The following is a 26,165-nucleotide window of genomic DNA, read 5'->3' as shown; positions in this document are numbered from 1 at the left end:
TTTGTTTGTTTGTTTGTTTTGTTTTTGTTTTGCTGTTCTTTTTTTTTTAAAAAATTATTTATTTATTTATTTATTTATTTATTTATTTATTTATTTATTTATTTATTATGTATACAGTATTCTGTCTGTGTGTATGCCTGCAGTCCAGAAGAGGGCACCAGACCCCATTACAGATGGTTGTGAGCCACCATGTGGTTGCTGGAAATTGAACTCAGGATTTTTGGATGAGCAGGCAATGCTCTTAACCTCTGAGCCATCTCTCCAGCCCTGGAAGCTGTTCTTTATGGTAGAAAAGAATACTTACCTAGGTGACTAAGAGCCCCACTCAGACAAAGCAGGAGCTATGAAAGCTAAAACCAAACCTAAAGGCCAAGCACACTTTACACTGGGTACAAGGACGCGCACAAGCTATGTCCAAGTCTCCATGACTCAGCACACAGCGGAGGCTGACGTACTAGCTAGCACACAGGGCTCACCTTGTGGCAGTGAGTAATCTACCCCCCAACTGAACCACCATCCAGACTGAGCCAGCATGATTATCCTTGCTGGTTTTCAAGCTTTACGCCTAGAATCACACTCGTCTACGTCTGTGAAATTCAGCTATGTGGTGCATAAAACAGTATGACATTTATTCTTACCGTTATATTGTATGAATGTGGTGTGTTGTGGTGTGGTGGGATGACATTGTATAAACTTCCTGTTGCGCTGCTAATGGATGTTTGATTTTAGCCAAGTTTAGGGTGTTTGGAAAAAAGCGCAGCTATGGACATTCTGATACCCAGCATTTGGCCAGCACAGGTTTGCCCTCGGGTGGGTGTGCACCTGGAAGAGGATCGTCCTGGGTCATAAGGTGAGCACACAGCTGGCTTTCGGGGAGCCTGCCGTGGGATCTTCCAAAGAGGAAACACGCCTAGAGCAGCTCACAAGCTTTCCTCCCTAGCAGATGGGCACACAGGGTGGCAAAAAGAACTTTAAAAATTAAATATAACGAAGGCCAGCTAAGAGGGCTCTTCCAGAGAACACAAGCTCAGTTCCCAGCACCCACAGTGGGCAGCTCCAGGGCATCCGACACCCTCTTCTGTCCTCCATGGACAGCTGCACAGTGTGGCATATATGCCGGGTGGGGGGGGGGTGAGAAAAAGGTCTCAGAGGGGTCTATATGAAGCAATAATCGGGCGAGCTACAAACTCTGGTGGACAGACGCCTTTGAATGAGCACAGAAATTCCTAGTCTTCGCTTTGTTCAGTGAGACCAAAGTGGAGTCCCCATCCTTCTGGGCCTTGGCCCTTCTCACCTCTGCAATCACTTCAGTGATGACAGGGTTGGGCTAGTAAGCTGCTCGCTCTATTTTGGGCACTATATTGTGTGGTACAGATAAGAGAGTGTGTCTGGCCTCTGAGAGAAAGAAAGGACTCGGGCTGACAGGTTCACTATAGGATTCACTCAAAGCTAAAACATAAGAACTGGGAAAGTACTTTATTGCAAAATACAAAACTAACAGTATGAAAAAGATGGTTAGCTAGCCTGATACACCAGACACACAAGGATGTTCTAACATCAGCCCAGGACCAGATAGAGAAACTTTTAGCAGGAAAGGATTTAAAATTATTTGGCTATAATGATTATAATGATGAAAATTAAAATGCAAATACACTCTCGAGCACTCAAGCTATGATATTAAAACATATTTTCCCATATCCAATCATCTTCTGTTACCAGGGTCACGCCTCTAAATTCTCTCCTACCAAGAAAATCTCCAAATAAAAGAAACAACCCAGTGTCTGCCATTTCCCCTCCTTTTTACGATAAGCTTTCCCCCACGCAATAGTTACATTCCCATATATTTTTCCCAAGTTGAGACCTTATATTTTTATTCCTTTGCTATTGTTTGAAACTACACTTTGGGTCATATGTCATTACTTCTGAAATTAAACTTTCTCTCATCGTTTTGAAAAGAGCTTTTGGACTTAAATCACCTTTTCCTTCTATTTTTAACTGGCATAACAATGACTTCTAAAATAAATGGACGCATGGTTGTGTGTCAAGCAAAACTCCATCTTGGGGTACGGATACATCTCTGTTATTCTTGTTAGCATTGAAAATTCCGCCAGCTTCTCTCCCGCTGCTTGGTAACTCCGAGATAGTTTTTAAAGGGGACTACACCCTGTCATGCGTCTAACATTTGCTTCTTTGTCTTTGCTTTGTAGTGTTTAAACAAGAAAGCAAATCGAGCCAGCTGTATAAGCAACGTGGAAATCCCTGGGGAGGCTCTTTAGCCTCCCCTCTTTGACCTGTTGACATAGAAGGTCAAGACCGGAGATGGGGGCTGGGCTGCATTCTGTACTGATAAGGACATCTTTTGTAGCTCTGTATTTTGGAAACTGAATGAAGATATAGAAGGAAAAAAACAACCACCGAACACCAGAGCTCAGAAAACGGTTAGGTAGTTGTGTGAGCATGCTCAGAATGGAGTTCTGGGAATCTGACCAAGGAAAGTCAAAAGTGAAGGGGGTGGAGGGGGTCTTTTCATCTTAAATCTAGAATGACAAAAGAATGTAGTCGGGCTTCTGAGGCTGGCAGCGGCCTCATTTACATCTGTGGTTAGGGGTTGATTCATGGCTGAAGAGAAATGGCATGTCAGAGGGCAGGATTACCCTGTCCTGGCATTTGTGGGCACATTTACATATGAACGGGAGAAAGAACCGGTACCCACTCTGCCCCATAGCAATCCACTTAAAAGACCGAACACCCAAGGTGAAAAGAGCCTTTGGCGTTGCAGTGTGACAAACACTGCCAACCGTTCAGGGGCCCGCATAGCATTTAACACACATATAACAGCAAGCAAGGTTAACAGTTACTGGGAGTAGCCAAGTCTAGACAAGCTGTGCATGCATTACCCCATTGAAAATCCAGAAGCTACTTGTGGGTTAGGGATCACCCATTTAAGACATGAAAAGCGCTGAACCCCGGGAAGTTAAATGACTTGTCCCATTGCCATGTACTTCCACTGAGGGAGCCAAAGGTATTAGTGACTAGAAAACGCGCCCCCCCCCAGACTAGATGCTAAACCCTACTCCCCAGCCGTACCTCTTCTAAGACCTCTGAAGTCCAAGGGCTATACTCCAGTGGGTATCCTGAAATCTACTAGAAACTAGTGAATTATACACATAAGACTCACATGTAATAATTACGCAGAGAAAACAAGCTATTTTGACATAATTATAAGGCTGTATAAGTAAACATAATTCTAGATGATTACATGATAAGCCCCGAATACCAAGCCCGTATGTCTTACATTACTCTTTAAATATATTCACGAGACTAAGAGAACCGTTCTCAGTGATGGAGAAATAAAGGAGGGTGGTAGACTAGAAAGAAGGGTGAGAAGGTTTCTATTCAGAAGGAAGATTTAAAAAAAAATGCTCTTTGAAGGGGAGAAAAACTCAAAGCAGAGCTGTGTTATCAAGGGTGCTGAGTGTTACAGCTGAGCAAGAAAGGAGCTGGAGAGAGACTTGCCTGCCAGCATGTCCTTCGAATCTGAATGCGCAGGAGGTGTGCTGTACACTAAATAAGGGCTTCTTTCGGGGCAAGGGGATAAATCTGCTAAGATAGGAGAGTCTTCAAAAGGCAGGAAGAGGTATGTATACCCTACCTAAAAAACTAAGTGCAGTAAAGCTTAGGGGTAAAGCTAAGTGGTGGGACACATGCTTATCATGTGCAAATTCCTGGGTTCAATGCCAGCATGTATGCACGCATGTGCATACACACACACACACACACACACACCTCCTCTATGATAAGCTCACTTCAAAGGCGAGGATAAATTTTCTAATCCATTATACATGTAAAACGACAAGCAAGCAAACAGCAAGCTTGTTTCCATAACCTTGTACTCAGCAGCCTGTCTTGAATATTTATTCTCTGATCAGTCCAACGGTTTTCTATCCTGTGTTTTAAAGGGAGTAATTCATGACCTTTTTTTCCCTCTAGGCAAATGTACTCACTAGTCACGTAATTTCCACAGAGGTGAGAGCATGGTGAGAGTTAGCAACTCTATTCAGGTCTAGCTGCTGTCACCATCCGACACTAGCTGCTGTCACCATCCGACACAGACTTTATAACCGTTCTTGGCTTTGATACTAAGCCAATTGTTCCACCAACTGCCAAAGACTTGGCCTATCCTGTTTATAACAGTTACAAATGAATGGCCCTTAGAACTGCAGAAAGAAAGTTCAGTTAGAGTTTCTAAAGGGAGGCAAAAAAAAAAATCAAATTTGTGTTTGATCGACAAAAGATTAGTATGTTTCAAGTATCTGAGGTTTGAAGGGGACCTTTGACAAGAAAGCCCCGCACTAGAAAAACAGTGTTGCCCAGAAGGAACCATCTCAAGCATGCTTCAACAAAACACATGGAGATGTTGAGAATGAACTTTTGATACGCTACTGCCAAATCCATCGCCCCTCCTTTGATTTACTATTGTTAATGTTCCTGAGCAAAGCTGGCAAATAATAGCATCTAGTGTCTTTGCTTGCTTTTCCATGGAAACCCTCAGAAGTCTGAGAAGCACTCTGGAGTGAACCTTGGATGTTCCAAAGGTTATAGAAAGATCTTGGATCAGTCAGAAATAAGTGTCTCATATATGTATCAGAAAAGGCCTTCAATTTAACGCCCGTCAAAGATTCAATATTAAGGCCTTGCAGAAGTGAGCTCTTCCCAATCGAAAGGTTCACGTCGAGACAATCCCCTTCCCAACCCCACTTATTGTTTACTTGGTATATTATTTTTCCATAGCCTGTAAGAGAAGCCATTCTCAATTGGTGCTGTCTTTATGAAAGTCACATACTCTCGGGCCAAATTACCATGAATCTGGCACCTTGAAATAAATATCCCTTTATCCCCCTCCCTACATTCCTGTAAGTTGGTGATTCAATGGCTTGCCTGGGATCTGTGGGGGCAGTCTCATAAGGCCTAAAGCAAGAAGTGGGAAGGACAGGCTTCAGCCTGGGTGCCACGAAGGTGGCGCTATTCCATCGCCTGTTCAGGTTGCTTCTCTTGACTTTCTGGTGCCCTGCTCCTTCAAGCATCAAGACACAGATTCTTCCCAATGCTCAAAACCTCTGTTCCCTTCTGTCATCAGCTGGGGGCAGCTCTACTTTTTAAGTGTTCCTGTGACTGCATCAGGCCAGTCTGGATAATCCAGGCTAATGACCAGCTTGTAATGTTAACCTTTATTACAGATGCAAAGTCTCCTTTCACCATAAAGCAGAACATGCTAAAAGGCATGACACCAACAGATAAAGATTATGGCGGTCCAGTACTTTCCCCACTGCAACTGGTACACTGGAATAGAGAATGCTCTGTGACTCACATCCATCGATTCCAGAGAACACACAGAGAGCATGTGCTGTAATAATCAATTACAGATTGAAATGGAATGAAAGTTTGTCCCCTCCCAAATTTCCTTATTGAAACCTTAATCCCTAAAGTGACCAAATTTAGAAGAGGTGAGGTCAGAGGGTGGCGCTTTCATAAACAGGGACCCAGAGAGTTCTCTCACTCTCTTGTCACATGGAAATAATAATTTTAAAAAAAAAAGGCTACAGCCCCAACACTGAAAACTCTGGAGACCCCTGCTGGCCCCCATCTCAGTTTTTCACCCTCTAGAACCAACAGCAGCGCTGTTGGCTGTTTGTAAGCCAACCAGTCTATGATGCTTTCTTACAGTAGACGGAACCAGGAAATGAATCAATTATCCAATATTTACCTGCATCATCATTCAGGACAATAAATATTAGACACCTAGTCTTGAACACCTTGCCTTGGATAATAGTATCTATTGCATTCTTTCTGAACTAGAATCTTCTCTTTTCCAGATACATAATCTTACTGGGAAATCTTTGTTTAACCTATACTTCACAAGTAATTACTTACAGACCAGAGAGAGTACGTGGTGGTGCTACTCCTGGTGTGACTAGCATGTCACTTCTAACAAGGCGTAGGCTATTTTGCTTCTAATACTTAGCCAGATGACATGCAAAAATTCTCCTTTATATTTTTCATCACTTTCCAATTAATAATTAATTGATTCAGCCAATATTCGTGGGAGTCTTGGCATTGAACCCAGTAAAAAAAAAAATCACAGACCCTGCCTTTTAGGTTCTACAGGACTGGCACAAGAAGGCAGCAGACCACAGGGGGATTAATAATGTGGTGGAAAGCGTCCAAGAGGAAGAACCATCTGAAATGAGTCCTCTAAGCCCCAACAAAATGCCAAGACAGAGGGTTGGGGGACGTGAAAAAAAGAGTGCAGAACAGGAAAAAGGAAGAGGTCAGCAGAGTAGGGACTGGAGGGGAAAAACAGCAAACACCTTCCACAAAAGCCCCTCCGGGTCACGGATAAACTGATACTTTATCCTGAGAGATATGCGGTGGCAGTGATTGAGACCTGCAGACTTGCAACCAGAGAAGAAAGACACTGTGGTCTGTGTTCCCGTCAGGATGGACTTCGCAGGGTCTAGTTAATGAGTCAGACTTTGTCGGGAATCTCATTCTCTTGAGCAACAAAAGATCTGAGCTGCTAAGGCAGCGGTGGCTTGGAGGATGGGGCGAGAGAAAGGGGTCTATGAATGAGGGGCCATTAGCAGGGACAGAAGAGAAGGCAAAAAGGATTCCTAGACTCCAGCCACCTCCAGGCACCTATCTCTTTTTATTTTTCATGAAATCACCCCATCAGGTAGGCTGGCAGAGCATTTATTTCTTCTTATTTGAAGAGAAATGCAACTGGAAGTAGTTAAATAGCTTCTTCAACATCGTCAAATGCTAGGCTAGTCCCAGGGTCCGAAGCATCCTCTGATTCTTCGGTGAAGGGTCTTCTGCTTCACAGGAAAAAGTCTTGTAATATACAATATCAGAGAAGCTCCTAGGCTCATTCATCTTTAAAGTGTGTATGTGTGTATACATGAGCACATGCACACATATGTCTGGGTTTTGACACAGGACCTTCCTATGTACCCCAGGATGGCTCTGAAAGCATAACCCCCTCATGCTCTGAGTACTAGGATTATAGAAGCATCTTGCCATGACAAACGACAAGCCTTTTATGACTCAGTAAGATCTCAACTTGGCATTAAAATAACGGATCCCATTTTAAGACAAAAGCTGCAGACAGAACCTGTCAGAGGCCAGATGATCTTATATTTGTTAATATCCATAGGAAACAGGAAAGAATAAAACTATAAGGACCCTATTACCACCAAACATCAAGGTACTTCATAAGACCACCTCTGAGTGCACTCTGCCATGGGTCCTACACAGGAAGCGGCTGCCTTGCTTCGTACCAGGTACAAACAGGTTGTGTGTGTCACAAACATTACAACAGCAAAATAGAAGGAAGCACCTAGAGTAGAGCTCTACGAATATCCAGTGAATCTAAAAACCTAGAACGAGGGTAGACAACCAAGTGAAATAAGATTGCAATGAAATTTCAAATAAATAGTATATGAAAATAATTCACATTTAAATGATCATTTCCTAAGAGAAAATAACCTTACATTTCTTAAAATCATTTTCCCCCTGTGATCAATTGCCCATCCATTAGATTATCCCTGGAAATTCCTTTTTTAAAAAAACTGAACATTTCAAAATGGAGGACTGTTGTGGGAGCACATTCCACTTCTTCAGCCAATAGCATTTAAGATACCAGCCCACTTGGGCGTGGTCTCTTAGACTGTAAATGCAGCTGTAAAGCGTGCCTTTGCTCTCTTGCTTCCGGCTACTAGACTCTGTTCCTGTTCACGCAGAGGACTGTGATCTAGGACAGTGATCTGTAGTTTCCCTTAAATGAATAAGCCTTTATTACTCATAATTCTGAACTGGTGTGGGATTATTTTGTGACTTCCTCCTTCAGAGGAAAGTTCTTAACACAAAGGGGTATGTTTGCCCTAAGTGAGTAAATCCTCAGACCTTTGGGAGGAGAAGGTACCACTTCTGAGCACAGCTTAAGAGGGGCCAGGAAGCAGCCATTTCCCAGAGGGTGGCCAGGCACTTCAAAGACCAAGTGCTCACCTGGGTCATGTCTCCTCCAGCACCACAAAGCCTGGGCTCCTGGGCTCAAACACTGGACTTCCTAGAAACACTGTAACCTTTCTTCCCCTCCTCTATTACCAGCTCCTCTTCCTGCAACTGTGATTCCTGTAATCAGTGATTAAACTGTCTCATTACAATCTTCTCTCGTTACATTTTTCTGGTTTTTGGTGGTGGTCGTGGTGATGGTGGTTTTTTTTTTTTTTTTTTTTTTTTTTTGCTTTGTTTTGAGGCTGGCCCCAAACTCTCTACATAGCCAAGGATGACATTAAACTCTTGATCCTTCTGCCTCTATCTCGCAAGTCTGAGGATTACACTTGTATGCCACTATCCTAGGTTTCACTGGGTTTTCCTACAGGGTTGTTCTAGGAAATAAGATTCGCAAAATGACAACATGAGATTCAGAAAAATAATAGCATTTTTATTTTATTTAATGCTTTTGTACTTTCAGTCCCGTTGAGAATAGTGATCCCACTTTTATATTTTAAGCTATCCTTAGAAAAGCGTGTTCACAGAAGGCAATGGCTAATGTCCTTTTAAATATGCCATTAATGGCAGGTATCCAGAGACCCTTCTTGGTTAAGTTAATTAGCTAAGCCCTGGAGGCCCCTACTTAAACCATGCTAGGGAAGCCACAATACTCAGCACATCCACACCACACAACAGAAAGTGGTCCCTTGTCACAAAGAGCATCTAATGCTACTCTGTGAGCCCAGGTGGAGCCTGCCCTACATCTACACGCTACTAGTGAAGAGGAAGTCACAACATTCTGCCCTGAGTGGCTTTTGTCATCTGACCACACACCAAACTCAGACCACCAGACACGCAGAGACCTACCACCCTGGCTGTGAAGAAACAGGTAAGCTGGGCTTTCCAGTTTGGACACACTCACACCCCTATACCCCAGCTGGATCATCCTCAATAAAGCCATTAGAGTCATTTTTTCAGGATTCTAACAGAAATTCTATTAAACTTACTTAATAAAGCCCAAAGGGAAATCTCTATAGCTGCATTTAGATGTTATCCTCAAGGATAAAATGAGATGGAGTGATTTCCTCCCCCACCTCTTTCTCACAATGTAGGAAAACGTGACATCACTTTAAAGAGATACCTTCCATGAGTATCAGACAAGAATATGGCTCACTTGAGACTGTAGTTCTGGCAGAGAAACCTTTGTCTTTTCCTCCACAGTATCAGACACAGTGTAAGTTCTGAAGCTTAGAAAGCACCGCAGTTCACAGATGGCTTAGCTTTGGTCTGTGATTGGCACTCTCAAAACAGAGAATTTGCCAACAGGAGCCTTGAGTGAGTGTGTGTGTGTGTGTGTGTGTGTGTGTGTGTGTGTGTGTGTGTGTGTGTTTGTATATATATATATATATGTATGTATATATATATACAGTCATATATATATATTAGGCAAAAGGGCAGCCACAGTCTCACTAAGGCTTTAAAAAGAATTATTCAGCTACTGGGTTGAGAATAGGCTGTAAAGGGAAGCTGTTCCCATGGTCCAGGAAGACCCAGGCAGGGCGAGCAATAAGCAATGAAAGGTAGTCTGGTTTCTGAAACCATTTAATAGAATAGAAGCCAGTAGGCTGGAATGTTACATAATGACGAAAGGGCAGGATGTATGAGAGACGGATTTGTTGTTGAAACAAGGAAGGCAGTGGTGGAACAGGGGTGTGCTTGGGACTAGGGAGGCATTGTGCGGAGTGTAGTCAAGGCAGCTGCGTGGAGGAGGTGCCTGGATATCTGTGTTGCAAGCATCACAGAAGGGTGTAGACTACTGATACAAACTTTGGAGTTACACCAAATACTGAATTATCTAGCTAGAAAATACAACAGAACTCAGGACTCTCCACCCTACTAAAACATTCTTTTGGGGACAGAGGGAGTTTGGTCTTTTTTTTTTTTTTAAGACAAGGTTTCTCTGTAGCCCTTGCTGTCCTGAAACTTGCTCTGTAGAGCAAGCTGGCCTTGAACTCAGAAACCCGCCTGCCTCTGCCTCCCAAGTGCTCAGATTAGAGGCGTGTGCCACCACTGCAGGCTTGACTAAAAAATTTTTAACAGGACACTTAGAGCAAGAATCACTCCACCTCAGCAAGGAACCGGCCTCTCATTTCTCCATGGAACATCTATACAATCTGACCCAATTTTAGACCACACAGAGGTACTTGCTTGCGGTCCAAGTCAAGGCAGCTAGCTGCTCATTAGAGACCCAAAACTTGAAAGTCACCTTCCAAAACTAAGAAGAAAAACTTAAAGGTTCTCATTGAATGAGTCGGCAGGAGACTCCTTGGGTATGTTCCATAACAAAGCAACCCCATCTACTTTAAGGGCTGCAGCCTCCTCCCAGCTCGCAGATACCTTTTTTTCAAATAACATTCCAACAATGAATTCATTCTACAGTTTCATGGAGATAAGTGAGCTCTGGGGAACAGCTAAGACACCCTCATTCTCAGGCAGATTGTTACCCTAAGTGGGAAAAAGATGAAGAGCCTGTAATATTTGCCCCAGCAGCACAGCTGTCTTGGGCAGCAGAAAAGACAATTCTAGCATCAGAGGCATAGAAAGACTAACAGGAAGCTACATGAAAAGGACTGGCCTTGTAAACCCATCCCTAAAACTGCTGACAAATATCAAACTGATATTTTATAGCTGAATGCTTGAAGTCATTGAAATAGACTTACTGAGATCCAATCATTATAGCATTTATCAATGCTGTGATGAGAGAGAGAGAGAGAGAGAGAGAGAGAGAGAGAGAGAGAGAGAGAGAGAGAGAGAGACGAGGTTCTCATAGACAATATTCTCAGAAGCTGTTCAGACAAAAGCTTATGCTTGCTTATACCATTTAGAGAGAGAGAGAGAGAGAGAGAGAGAGAGAGAGAGAGAGAGAGAGAGAGAGAGAGAGTCTTCACTTCATGTATAAGGATTTGGTCCCTAAATACTCAGGATCAAAAGCAGTTCAGATTTTTATTTTATTTTTTTAACTTTTGAGGGTTAAGGTTGGTGGTGTAGTGAGAAATGGGATGGCTTGGGGTGGGCCCCAAGTCTAAGCAAAAAGCCCAAGCTCTCTGTGTATTAAAGTAATTGTATTGGAGTTTTGGTGCCACCTGTGGTTTTGACTGTGACCCAGCCCATGATGGCAGGTGTGGAATTTTCCACTTATAGCATTGCTTTGGATCTAGGATCATGCATCATGGTTTGCTGACATTAACACTCTTTTCTCTCAGATGCAAGTGGGCTGCCCGTTTCTGACAGAAACATACAGAGTATGGCTCTCATGTCAAGAGGAGCTCATTATCAGTCCCTAAGTCCAGCTCTCAGCCTCGAAAGGTAATAATGAAGCTATCCACCCGCACATTCCTCTCATCTGGATGTGGAGAGGTTTTGTGAAAATAAAACCCTTTTATGAAAGGCACCGTCTGAGCATTCCAAATCTTGCTTTAAATTTTTATCAAGTGTTTGTTCTGCCAGGAAACGTTTCCAAAAGTGAAAGGTTTTGTTTCCGTTGCTGCGGCAGCAAAAGCTTCCCTTGGAGCAGTCAGAGAACGAGCAGGAGGCTCCTCCAGCGTACATGGCTTTCAAAGTATCGTTGGAGTCGAACACGCCTCTGCCAGGATATTCGACTTGGGATGCTTTTCTCTTCATCTGGATGTATTTATACAACTTAGAGTCCAGAAAGCTTCACGAGGGCGGTGTGAATATGCTGCCGTGGAAAATAAGAACTACATCTGCCCGTGTGGAAACACAGTTCTGCACATAGACTGCGAAGCTGTCTTTATTCCACAAGGCACAAGTGCGTCTAACCAACAACTCTTTAGAACACCTGAATCAAGCTTAAACAAGACTGCTGCATACTTCATACCTAAATGCTCAACTTTTATAGAGTTTGCTGTTGAGTCTTCAGTGTCTTAGGTAGACAGAGGCTCAGGAGATTCCCCCTCCCCCACACACAGGGTTAAACTCATCCGATCAAAGGATAGATTTGCGATTTTCTTCACTAATGGATGTTAATCTTTTTAGATATCTGGGTCATGATTATCAAGGAACCCATTTTAAAAGACTCTGGCAGGGCTAGAAAAATGGCTCAGTGGTTAAGAGCAATGTTTGTTCCTCCAGAGGACTCAGGTTCAATTCCCAGCATTGACACGGTGACTCACAATTGTCTGAAACTCCAGTTCCAGGGATCTATGGTACCAGGCATGCACAGGGTGCACATATATATCCACGCAGGCAAAATACCCATACACATGAAATAAAATAAATAAATCTTTAAAAAAAAAAAAAAGACTCAGGTTTTGCTTTGGTCCAAAGTCGGTCTTGATGAAGGAAATGTCCTCAAGAGCTGGCATGAGCAAAATCGCCTTTAGGATGGACAAGTAGGCAGAAAGGCTTGGGGTCTAAAGAGTTTCAGGCCAGGCCGCTTCAGCCAGTGCATCAGGGCTAAGTCAGAAGGCTCTCACAAGGGGGGGGGGGCGATGGTAGTCAGTAATACTAAATTAGCATCCATACCCTAATTTTATCAAAGGTTTGCGCTAAAGTTAATGAAATTCAGAGGTGTTTCAAAATAGCAACAAATTCTGAATAAATCTTGATCTATAAATTAGCTGTCCTGGGACAATGTTCAGTTTTGTTGCATAAAATAGTGGATATCCTGGATACGCTACCACATATTCAGAAAGAATGGACCAGAATGTCTTTTGTCCTGTTAAAACTAGACAAGAGTATGCTCGAAGCAAAAAAAAAATGTTAAACTAGTTCACCCTTCTGTTTTGATGGCTCTTGAGATTAAAACTATTTTAACTGTAAGTGATATCAACCTAGGCCAACAAAAACTGGTAATATTAGGTAATCACCAGACAGAAGACTAAACTGGTGACATCTAAAATAGCTTATTAGGTACCGCTGCCAACTTCAAATGAATAGATCTTAATTTTAATTGCTGTGTATGATCTTCTAAAAGTTTACAGCTTTCAATTCACAAATATTCCTTGTACCCTTAAGACCACATCTTGCCCAACTATGCCAAAGCTATCGTTTAGAGACTTTTAGACTGTTCTTGGCATTCATTTCTCTGGCTGTTTAGAATAGCAAGCGTCATATCTCTGAACACCTTTGTGCACGGTCCATGGCCAGAGCATGACGGCTTTTATCACACTGCTCTAAGCACGCCGGCCTCTCTCCTACCACTGTTACTAAGGCATGCTCGGACTACGACTCATGCATTTGTACTAGGGCAGAGTCGGCAGGATGTCGTATCACGGGGAATCTCTGACAGTGTGGTCATGCAAATATGAAAAGTCTATAGGTTCGTATGTTTGAAAACTTACGTGCCCAGCAGGTGGAACCTTTAGAAGATAGGATTTCACTGAAGCATGTGGGTCACTCGGGAGCGGGTCTTGAGATTTTGTATCGAAGTCCCATTTCTTGCCCAGGCAGTGCTTCTTAACTATGGAAACTATGTGAGTGACTAACCACCCAAATAATGACATGGAGACTTCTTATTAATTATGAAAGCTTGACCTATAGTTAGACTTGTTCCTAACTAGCTCTTATAACTTAAATTAACCCAATTCTATTCATCTACCTGCTGCCCTGTTGTTTGTGGCTGTTATCTCTCCTCCTGAGCTCCTCTTTTTGTTTGTTTGTGTTTTGAGTCAGGGTTTCTCAGTTAGCCCTGGCTGTCCAGAACTCCCTTCATAGAACAGGCTAGCCTTGAACTCACAGAGATCATCAACCTGCCTCTGCCTCCCGAGTGCTAGGATTAAAGGCCACTGCCTGGCCCTACATGTTTTGTTTGTTCGAATCTCTTGGCATCTTTCACTCGTGCCTTGATTCCTCCTTCCCCTTCCTCCCTCCTAGAAGTCCTGCCTAAACCTCCTGCCTAGCTACTGACCCTCCTGCCTAGCTACTGACCCTCCTGCCTAGCTACTGACCCTCCTGCCTAGCTACTGACCCTTCAGCTCTTTACTGCACCAATTACCAGAATAAATCGTCACACAGTGTACAAATATCCCACAACAAACCACCTCGGGCTCGTGCCTCCATGCCTTTTCCATCCACATGGCTTGTTAGATCCCTTTTTAAACTGATAGCTAAAAGGTGACTTTTCTTGGGTATTTTGGCAAATAATTAATACAGGCTGGCAGAGAGGAAGCCAGCTAAGAGGCGAATAGAAAAAAAAAAACCAGAGAGACATGGAAATCCACAAAGAAATGAAACAAGCAGAGGTCAGAAATGGAGAGAAGGACATGCCTCCTGTGATAACGTGTTTGCCTAGCATTCACAAGGCCCTGGGCTCTATCCCCAGTGTGGCAAAAAATGAATGTGTGATGGCCCACACCTACAATCCCATCACACAGGAGACAGAATTAGGAGTTAATTCGGGGTCCTCTTCCACTACACAGGGCGTCCCTGCCCCTCGGCCACAGTAAAATGGAAATCCAAGCCATAATTTTCAGGACTTTGTATAGTCACTTGTTTCGGTTCCCCTAAAAGATCCACGGCTTTATCTCTGCATAGAGCAGGAGGTACAAATGGACAGATCCGAAGGCCTGTGCACTCTGTGCAGCAAAGCCAGAAACTGTTCTTTCTGCCCTCAGGACAGCATCTCCTGGAGTATGCCACAGCTCAGCAGGGTGATCGGGCTTCTGCTGTGACGGTCACACCAGCAAGGACAGGTTTGGCTCCTTGTAAGCCACCTGCTTCCCTCTGGTTTCACAAATACAAGATCTCACCAGTGTATCTATTAAAAGTGCTCATTTAGCGGGGCGGTGGTGGCGCATGCCTTTAATCCCAGCACTCGGGAGGCAGAGGCAGGCGGATCTCTGGGAGTTCGAGGCCAGCCTGGTCTACTAGAGCTAGTTCCAGGACAGGCCCCAAAGCTACAGAGAAAGCCTGTCTCGAAAAACCAAAAAAAAAAGTGCTCATTTAAATTGCAGGTGCAAACTCCCCTTGGCGCTGCAGATCACTGCCTATCAATAATAGGCAGTTTTTTAAGGAGTGGACAGTGCAGGAATGAGGGACACTTTACGAGAAATGGTCGAAACCATCTGCTAATTTGTACGACGCCCAAATACTGAAAGCATGAAGTAAAGTAAAATGCCCAGAATTCCACAACCGTGATATTCCCAGTGTTGCTTTGCCTTTCCTACCTTCAAACGATGCTAAAAACCAATGGAGAAAACAGCAGGCACTCGGCTTAGGGACTGTTTGATGGCTCACTCTGGAACTGAGGGAAGTGTAAGGGCTGGGTATGGGGCACACCTAAAATTCCAACACTTGAGAAGAGGCAAGACAGGGGGAGTGTGAGCTCTGGGCCATCACAGTGAGCCTGTCTCAAACAAAGCGGGTGGGGGAGGCAAGAGGCCTTCCAAAGCAAATGGTTGCTTGTTAGCACACTTGAAAAATGCACTTGTTCCAGCACAGAAAAAACAAATCTGTTTCTGATTCCTGACATTGGTTTCTAAATGCTGCCAAGAAAGGAATCTAAGGAATTCTTCTGCATACACAACATACATGGAGACAACTGGAAAGAGGCCTGCGCTGGATCCCAGGGAGCACGTCTAGGAAGGGGTGGGGGCTGCTTCCAGCATGAACTGCCCTCCGAGCACATGCCTGGAATGCTTCACAGCCATGCTCTTGCTCTCCGGCATAACTCTTTGATATTATTAGACAGGCCGGAGGCTTTCCTAAATCTGTAACTTGTGACACAAAGGGTACCTACAAGACCGTCCTGTGGAGCAGGCAGGCGGCTGGGACACACCCCACTGCACAGAACTCCTGACTTTCCCGCTCCATCAAACCTGTTTTCCAAATCTCGGAAGACACACTGATGCTGAGAAGAAAAAGCACCCAGCCCTACACCAATCCCTGCTTCAAAATCCCTGCAAAAAGCGAAGAACCAGGAAAAATCCAATATAACATTCATTTAATTAAGGCCTACAGTATACCTTAAAGACTGAATTGATGCTTAGTCAGTAAGCAATATCTGCATTCACCCTTTCCATAGTACAATCTTTTTCTACACATTGCTTTATGTTTCTAACCTAAGAATAACACAAACAAGAGAATCCTGAAAGGTAAATCATCCAACAGCCTGGACTATCTAATACAGTTGTTTAAAGTTTTGGCTCATATTGCATTGGCTGAAGCAAACTTAAGTTCAATTTTTTCCCCCCTTCTCAACAGGATAAAAGTTCATGAAGGAAACAGGATCGTGTAATGGAACTTAAGAGCCAACTTTTTATTTTGCATGGCTGGGCTTGAGTAGATTTCCAATCCTTCTCTGCACCAATTGGCCTTAAACATGCATTGTCAGGTTTCAAAACCACCTTCAAAGCAGCTGTGTTGGGCTCACTTTACCCCAGCGCATCACTTCTAAAGCAAATTCAGTTCATGGACTTTCTGTGTGTTCTGCTACACAGGCTTATATGGCGTCCTCCCAGAATCTGTATCCACCAGAACTTCAAAATATGGCCTTATTGGGAAACAGGGTCCCTGCAGATGTATCCAGTCAAAATGAGGCTAGACATGTTAGAGTGGGCCCTAATTAACTGGTGTCCTTTGAGAAAGTCACTCAACATGAAAACAAAAGAGGAACGTACAGAAAAGGTCTCACAAAAACAAGCAGGAACTGCGGGGATGCTGTTACAATGGGTGGAATACCTGGGTCCACCAAAAATGGAAGACTCAAGAAGACTCTCTTCTAGAACCATGTTCCATGACTTTTTACTAGGAAGATGTTCACAACTGTCTGTTCACTCCAGAGATCTCAAACCAAAGAATTAACTGATCCCACAAGTCTAACAGTGGACCGCTGAGGTTACTGGGATTCTTTACAGAAGCATGTTGACACCAAGGTAGCTGGATCTTTGAAACGTCCATCCCAGCATGGGTGACAGTTCACAAAAACTACATCCTTACAGAGCTTCTGCCCGGGGTGCATTGCAACTCTACCAGGGGTCTCCTCTTTCCCAACAATTGCTACACACAAACACACACACACACACACACACACACAGAGTGGGGAAAAGTCTTCTGAACCTTGTAGTTTTATTAAAATTGTGTGTTTTATGTGGTATGTAATGTAGGAACATGTGTGGATATGATTGTACATGCCACAACACATATATGAAGAATGGACAAGCTCAGTTGCTAGTCTATGCATTTCACCTTGTTTGAGACAGGGTCTCTTATTGTTTCTACCTAGGCCAGACTCCCTTGCCTGCAAACCTGCAAGGATTTTCTTGTTCCCGCCACCCATCATGCCTTAGGAGTGCTGGGTGCATAGACATCCACTATACATACATACATACATACATACATACATACATACACATACATACACATACATACAATGAAAGACAATCATATATATATTTATATATAAAACAAGGGTTCTGGGATCTAAACTCAAGACCTCACATTTGCAAGGCAAATCCACTAAGCTGTCTCCTCTGCCCCACCCTTACCATTTTCCTAAGCCTCGAAAGTTCCCATAGCTGCTATGATCCCCTTTCTTCTCTCCCACAGGGAATGTTTCATTTGGGTAGAAGTGTCTGCATGTCAAGACAATACCCCGATTTCAGATGTCTGACCTGTAGACCCCTGTAACTAATTACAGCTGCTTTAGTAAATTAATGCACACTTTCCTGCTATCAGCACCATTGGGACAATACTTTGCTGAAGTCCAAAACTCAAGGATGATTAGTGTGTGACATTGTAGTGATGTCACGGAACACATGATTTAATGTTTATGAGATGCCAGGCTGTGATGGATTAGAAAACTTTTAAACGTCTACCCCATACAGGAAAAACATTTAAAGATATTATTTATAAAATCAGGTTGCTGTACTGTATTTAATAAATTTTGGTTTTAACCATCTTAGAAATAACTGTGTCCTGTGTGATTTTAGTGGTAAATACTTAATTCTAGTTGTTTTTTTTTTAAACAGTCATCTATGACTATACATGTGATAAAACACATGGTAGCTTGCGGTTAGTGATACTGTTTGGTCAGCCAGAAAGTTCCATCTTGGGTCAAGATGGATCACTGACTAGACAATGCAGGCCAGGCCTTTGTTAAACACAGGGGCCTTGGCAGAACTTCAGAAGGCACCTTCCCGCAGACCAGGGGCTCAGATGTTGTTCAGACAAATTAATTTGGGTGGGGTGGATATAGTGAGATACTTCAGTGGAGACAGCAAACAGTGACTAGATTTACTAAACAATCTATCAGTTTCACAGATACAGAACAACCGTATGCTGTTCTAGTCATCGCCATGGCAAAGGGAACTTCTATACAGGCAGTTACTAGCACAAAAGTGACTGAAAGCCAAGAAAACTAACTTCAGAAAAAAAAAAAAGAGCCTCAATTAAAAGAAGGAAAATTGCATCAGTGTGATAGGCTATCTGATTAGAATGTTTTCTTCCAGCAATTACAAGAAATACACAGGAACACGATTTCAACCCAAAGAAAGACAATCATGTTTCCTCTCAGGTCAATGTTATTCACTACCACATAGTCAATAGCCCCCAGGACATGAGCCAGCAACAGAAATAAGCCCATTACTGAAAACACACCCCCTTTCCCAAGTAAAAACACCACCCATCAACAAGTGGTCCTCAATATTCCTGACCTAAATCTCACTTCCTCATGGGTTTGCCTCAGTAGGTCGCACACAGGGCCATCTACAATGCATCACTGTGCACCAGCAGGCTCTAAAGCATAGGAAGGGTGTGAATTATCCGTAGTTTGCCTGATGCTTAGAGATCCAAAGAGGGGGCTTTATTTAAGCTGTTCATGTGAATTTCCATGTTTAAACACACACACGTTAGCATCAAAGGACTTAGCTATCATAGGATGTTATAGTCTTTGCTTTTGAAACCCTCCTAAGTTGACACAGAGGCTAAGGCCATGGTGTTGGTCAAGTCTCTAACAAAGTGAAATTGCTGTTAAAGGTTGGACAGAGGGAAAAAAATACACTGTGGCTCTAGAGGTCACACCCAATGACAGTTCCACACCTTCATTCAATTAAAATTCTTGACCTTGAGCTGTCACATCAACTGCACTGTGGAAATCACACTAGATAGCATGTTACTTTCTCCAATAACATTGTTGATGTCCTACACCTTTATTTCACAAGAAAAAAAAATCAGTTTAAATGAAATGATTTCATAATCCCTTTCATCAAAAACTACTTTTTAGGAATATTCAAATTCATTTAGATCAAGTCTCCCAAGAGATTTGTAACAAATCTCTATTGCAAGAATTAATTGAGGCTGGCCAGTGGTGGTGCACGCCTTCAATCCCAGCACTTGAGAGGCAGAGGCAGGCGGAACTGAGAGTTTGAGGCTGGCCTGATCTACAGAGCAAGTTCTAGGACAGCCAGAGCTACACAGAGAAAACCTACAAACGAAAAGAGAAGGAAGGAAAAAAGGAAGGAAGGAAGGAAGGAAGGAAGGAAGGAAGGAAGGAAGGAAGGGAGGGAGGGAGGGGAAGGGAAGAAAAAGCCAATAATAATATGAATTGAATGTTTAAGAAGAAAAAAAATGTGATGCTCTTTTCATTCTTGTCCCCCTCAATGTGGTCAGCTCTGTACCTGGTGCATCAACAATTATCTCCAGCTTAAAGCACAACATTAAAGACTCTGACAAGTCTTAAGCTATTAAAATTAGGCTGGACAAAGACAGAAAGAACTCCCATGAGCCATGTCTACACCCTATTAACAGACCGAGAACAAAGGAGTGGTCTGCACAGCAAACAAACCAGGGACACTTTCTTTCCCCAAACTGAAAAGCTGTCATGAGTTTAACATCACCAGAATGACATACACAGAAAGATATGAGCGACTTAGCTTGCTTCAGTTCCAAGGAAATTCATCGCTAACTCCCTCATCTCAACAATCTCACAGAAACAGCACAGTTTCTCATGCCCCAAGTAAAGACATTGTGATAAGACCCAGAAGAATAATAATTCAAGGAATAAAATGATTGTTTAACAAACCAACAGTTACCCATGAATCCCTACAAATACTCAGTTATTCCTCATGCAGGATACTTGGGAACTCTTACGACTCACATGTAGCCAGAAAAAAGAAGAGTCTTCTACAGCACAATCGGTTTCAATCCTGACTTCACACGTTAAGGCTGAAAGCAATGGACTCCTTCCCCCACTCTACCCTGCTCTAACTTTGTGTATGAGTAACTCCTAACAGGAAAACATCTCTTCCAACACTGGCAGAACATCACTAAACAACTCTTACATTATGGAACTTATTTAAAACAACAACAACAACAAAAACTTTTATCTTCAACTTTTAACCACTTTCGTCTATGACAGAACACACACAAAACACATTTAAAGGGAGAAATCTTTCTGTCTAAAAGAATTCCATCTCTCCAGCCGGAGGTCTTTCTTCCTGTTTGCGACAAAAAAAAAAAAAAAAAAAAAAAAAGAACAATGACTTTTTGACTTTCATACTAAACTCCCTCAAATTCTAGCTGCAGTGGATCCAACCCTGTGGCTTGAATGACAGTTTTCCCAGAGGGACGTGAAGCCCCCTCACCTTTCAGGCAGAACATTCTTCCGCAGTTCCATGGAGGGGCTGGTGTTGTAGGAGCCGATGTGGCCTGCAGTGCTAGGCACAGCTGTCTCCCACCCACCTCTTCAGCAGCCACCGCCAGAGAGCTCAGGCAGGCAGCCAGCGCCTGTTACTCCAGGAAGCCACTACCCAATCCCAGCTTTCTGGCCCTGCTGCTGACACCTCCCTATCTGTCCGTTATTTCAGGCCAGGAACCAGCCCGGGATCTTCTAGAGAAGCGAGGGGAGCCCAGAGTCAGCAGTCACAGTCCATCCTGTGCAAAGCCGCCCGCGACCACGGAGAGCCCATTTGTTTGTGTTTATCGCTCAGCATTTTTCCACCGCAGCCGATGCGGCTCTTCCCGGGACCAGCCACACAAATTCCGTGTAACTGTTCGCTATTAATTACCACTTCCCACCTTGCCATCCCTCTTCCTCTTTTGTCACGGGCTCGCCTCTCTTCTCTGATGTGGAACAATCCAATACTAGCATGCAATTAACACTAAACATTAGAATACTAAACACTCCGCATAGCTGAATATACATAAACCAGTGAAAATGTACGCAACATTTGTATCACACCAAATAGTAAACCCCGTGCACACACTGACTCTCATTCTTCACAGTCTACTAGGGCTATGGAGAAGCGTGTTAGGATAGAAATGTGAACTATGTCACACGTCTATGACACCGCCACTTTTTCAGACAAAAGGGGAAGTCAGTATTAAGAGTGTGTGTTTCTGACTATTATGGCACAACTGGGTCGTTCAATCTCTTCACTTACAATGGAAGGCTAAAGGCACCCTGGTAAACTCTCCATCAGAAGGTTATAAACGAAAGAAAATAGTCTTACAGACACTGGCTCTGGGGCACTCTGAGAGTTCCATCTGAACCCTGAGTGATCCTAGGAGTCCCTTCCCACATACACTGTAAAGTCCCCTGACTGCAGGAAGCGGCCATTGTTCACAGGCCCAGCTGCTGCTGGCAGGTCTTTCTCCGGACACCACAGGATACAGGAAACTGATTCATAGACCCACTCTTTCTATCTGTGTACTGGGGGCCAATTGCAGCCCTGGCTGCCCTGTGTAGATGCTCTATGCGCCTTTGCCTTTCAGCATCGGTAGATCCCTGTTGAATTGCTCCTCGTTATCCTGTACCACCGACAGCAGCTAGCCCATAAGTTGCCTATCCCAGAGAAGTCATTGCACTTCCTATGATCTGAAGGGAATAGAAGACAAGGTCTCTGGCCAGAAAGAGTTACGACACAAAGAACTTGGATGTGAAATGATAGGCTGGAGAAGCAAGAGCCTTCAGGGTCAGTTAGTCCAGAAAACTAGGAGACAATCTATTTACCTAAGCAGCAGCAGTATCAAATTAAAAACCACACTGGGCTGCTCTTCCATGTCACCCTATGGCCCTTACTTGATGCGTCAGGGGTCATTGTATCTTGAGTAGTCTTCCGTGTGATGTATGGACTGCAGTGCTTCTCCTAAAATATTCTTATAGGTGAGATTCAACTTTTCAAAAATATACATTTATTTATCTTTACTTTATATGTATGGGTGTTTTCCCCTATGTGTTATGTCTGTGTAGTATGTATGTGCTATACCCACCAAGGCCAGAAGGGGGCATTGGATCTAATGGAACTGAAGTTACAGGCCACTGTTAATGGCTCTGTGGGTGCTGGGAACCAAACCCAGGTCCTCTGGAAGAGCAGCCAGTGCTGTTAATAACCGAACCATCTCTCTAGCTCCAGGCTCAACTTTTTAAATGGCACAGCAGAATTCCTACCTCACAGAGTTAAGGCTCTTGAACACAGGCTCAGACAGGTGGTCAGGAAAGTGGGGTATCCTATTATTTAAATATACTTTATGACTATCCACAGACACCTATATTTTAAACCTTTCTTCTGTTATACATGACTTTATATACAGGAACGTATACTGTGGTAGAAAGCAAAGAGATGGTGTCCAAGCAGTTTACTGCCTGTAAATGTGAAGTCAATGAAGTAAGTACTGGCATATTTAAGATTCCAGCCTGCTCCAATAATCTCTTGGTATAATACACAGATGCATACTGTTAGGTACACCATGCCAGCTTGAAAACAGGAAACAGACTGACGTTTTTGTGGGTTAGTGGAATAGATGAGTGGAATAGATGAGTGTATTTCAGTGGTGGGCTGGACCCCAACACTGCGAAGGTTGGGGGGAGGGCAGAAAGGGGGAGATAACTTGAACAAAAATTTAGGAGTCAATTCAAGTAAAACTAAGCAATAGAAGCCCAAACTCATAACAATCAATAATAGGTTTTTGCCTATTAGCATTTAATTTACTTGACCTCGTGAGCCACTCACAATAAAGTAGGTATAACTTAGGGTTCAATTCACAGAATGACTGTACTGGTTTGGATGCACAAAGCACTGGATTCTACCTCCAACATCATATAAACTGGGCGTGGTGGAGCAGACAGGAGAACCCAAAGTTCAAAGCCATCCCGAGCTACACACTCAATTTGAATGTTATCTAGTGCAGGATACACGAGATTCTGTCTCAAAGAGAAAAAGGGAGGCAGTATAATTTTGTGAAACGGTCAATAGTGCCCACCCAAAATCCTCTTCTCTCTTCACGATGTGACATCATCGTTCACAATGTAACCTCATTTTGAACAAGGTCTTTAGAGATGTGACTAGACTCAGGATCCAGATGATGTGATACAGACTGGGTGGCTGGCCCCTGTGTCCAATGAGGGCATCCTATTCCGAGAGAGACGTGCAGAAATGGAGAAGGGTTGTGACATAATGTCAGACATTCCCACAGGCAAGAAACACACCCAACCACCAGAGTCCGCGAAAGGCAGACAAAGAACACCCCCTAAGCCTTCAAAAGCAATATGGCCTGCTCCCCCTGGTTTCAACATATGTTCTCTTGAACGGTGACATAAGGCGCTGCATTTGGGGTAACTCAGTAAAGAAGCCTTATATTTAACAGGGCAAAAATCATGGAGAAAAAGACATTTTTAAAAATTATCTTCAATATATGCTTAAAGAGAGGACTAAACTGTCCTTTCTTTCAATGCCCCTTGATTTCTGGGGCTATACCTTAACTTGGATTTTTAAAAAGGGGGGGTCATCTTTAATATAACACCCCCAAATGACACTAACACCATCTTTTATAAAATTCCTGAAACTACAGATATCACTACCTGAACAGCGCACAGTCTTCTCAAGTCATGAGCGGCCTTCCGTTGCTGCAGATTAACATGTTCAAACTCCCTTCTTTTGAGCCTGCTGTAATTGCTCACAGCTTTAACACCAGCACGCAGGAGGCAGAGGCAGAGGCAGGTGGATCTCTGTGAGTCAGAGGCCAGCTTGGTCTACAAGAGCTAGTTCCAGGACATTCATGGCTACAAAGAGGAGCCCTGTCTTGGAGAGAGAGAGGGAGGGAGAGAGGGAGGGAGAGAGGGAGGGAGGGAGAGAGGGAGGGAAGGAGGAAGGGAAGATAGATCCCTTATTTCTGACTATCCAACTATGAACATAGGTAAGAATAAAACATGAAAAATACAATGTTCAAACATTGAAAAAAAATTAAGGACTATGAATTAAAATTATTCTGTTACTACTGACCACTGTTCCTGAGGTAGAAAATAAATAATTGTCCAAACTCCAGTACAGAGGCGCAGGCTGGAATGATGCACAAGGTACAGAATTCAGAGTCCTTTGGACAAAACAAAGTGTTTCCTGCCAACACTAAAGTCAGGGCGGCAACCTCTTGTTCCCTTGTGGGATTACAACATCCAGCCTCATGTTAAACTTTAGCATTACCTCTACCAGACAGAGTGGTAGCCAACACACAGCCAACCTTGCTGAGAGTTATCTTCCAAGCACTCCAGTGATAGTCGCTTGGATACAAGAATTTTGATATCATCAGTGTGATGAGGATAAATTAGGGATGAATTTGCATAACACATAGAAAAAGTGATTAAAGATTAACTCTTATTTCATTCCTAAAAAATAAAATTATGGAAGAAAAATTTCCTCTTATCAAAAAAGCCAAAGAGGGAGTTGAAGGGATGGCTTAGCAGTTGGGAAAACTGGCTGCTCTTCCAGAGGACCTTGATTCAATTCCCAGAAACCACATGGCAGCTCACAACTGTCTGCAACTCCAGTTCCAGGGAATCTGATATCCTAACACAGACATATGATATGGGAAGTCCTTCTGTATATGTGTTGCTTTTATTGGTCAATCAATAAAGAAGTTGCTTTTGCCTGTGATAGGGCAGAGTAGAGCTACGTGGGAAAACTAAACTGAATGCTGGGAGAAAGTAGGCAGAGTCAGTGAGATGCCCTGTAGCCACCAGAAGAGAAAGACGTGAGCTGCCAGCTGTAACCTTGCAGGGTAGGCCATGAGCCTCATGGCTAAATACAGAATAATAGGAATAAGCTAGAGTCAATAGCCAAGGAGTGTTATAATTAATACAGTTTCTGTGTGAATATTTCGGGTCAGGGCAGCCAGAAATGAATGCAAAGCCTCCAACTATATATATATATATATATATATATATATATGCAAAACACCAATGCACATTAAATAGACAGATACATAAAACTTAAAAAAAAGAAAGCCAAAGAGGCATGCTGACCCTAGTTAAATCCTGGACACCACCCAAAAGGTCAGATACCAGTTTGTATCTGTAATCACACACTTTTACTATAAAAACTGAAGGCAAAAAAAGTAGAATCAACAGGGAGGTCCTATGCACAGGCTCAGAAACAATGGGAGAAACCTTGCCTCAAAAACAAGGAAGGGGATAGTGTGTTACACAAGCATGTGGCCCCAAGTTCAAGCCCACCCTACCACTCACTGTACATATGACTGCATCAGCACTCAGACTCTGTCAGAGAGGAACCCAGTCAGGCCTTGCCCATCACCTGTTACACCCACAGACACGAGAGGAAGAAGACACAGAATTATAACAATATAATTTTAAATTAGCTAATTTCACTTTTCTCCCAGTTAGTTAGTTCATCCATTCATTCCTCCTAGAATTAAATCTAGGTTGATTTTAACATATTAAACAGCCTCTCGATCATTGAAACACTAGGGACTGGACTTAGGTCCTCATGCATGTTAAATAGACTCATAGCCCCTGGTGGATAGGTTAAACTAGCCCATCATTGTGGTGCTCCTAGGCTGGCCACCCCTGCAGACAGAACAGATTAATGGTCTGAAAGCCAGTTCCTCCTAACATGATCTGAACCTGGATCCCAGGCAAGTAGCCTTGGAGGACACTTTGAGACAAACATACTTGGGTCTGAAGTGTGTGTGTATGTGTGTGTGTTTGTGTGTGTGTGGGGGGGAGAACCCTGCTTCCAGGACCAGCTTCTCAGTGAACTCAAGCAACTCATGACAATTTGCCGATATAATATACATTATAGTGATTTAAAAGAAAAAAAGGCTAACACAGAAACTCAGTACCAGCAAGCAGGGTCCTTGTTGTG

General features: G+C 43.2%; 1 protein-coding gene across 4 annotated transcripts in view; it reads right to left on the bottom strand.

The window, feature by feature from the left end:
* Positions 1-26,165, bottom strand: part of Nhsl1 (NHS like 1) — a 223,494-nt gene that overhangs the window by 82,895 nt on the left and 114,434 nt on the right. The window contains exon 1 of one of the 4 annotated variants that reach the window (XM_050159452.1): positions 20,655-20,785. The exons of the other annotated variants lie outside the window; for them this stretch is intronic. Coding sequence (XP_050015409.1) covers positions 20,655-20,670 — 16 coding nt within the window. The 5' untranslated portion in view covers positions 20,671-20,785. Of the gene's footprint in view, positions 1-20,654; positions 20,786-26,165 lie in introns of those variants that run through there. 4 annotated transcript variants of the gene reach the window in all.

The sequence above is a fragment of the Alexandromys fortis genome, unplaced genomic scaffold, assembly GCF_014885135.2.
Source record: "Alexandromys fortis isolate MF-2015 unplaced genomic scaffold, M_Fortis_MF-2015_v1.1 scaffold_107, whole genome shotgun sequence".
Taxonomy (NCBI): domain Eukaryota; kingdom Metazoa; phylum Chordata; class Mammalia; order Rodentia; family Cricetidae; genus Alexandromys; species Alexandromys fortis.
Note: the sequence above shows the minus strand (reverse complement) of the source record. Positions and strands in the feature narration are given on the sequence as shown.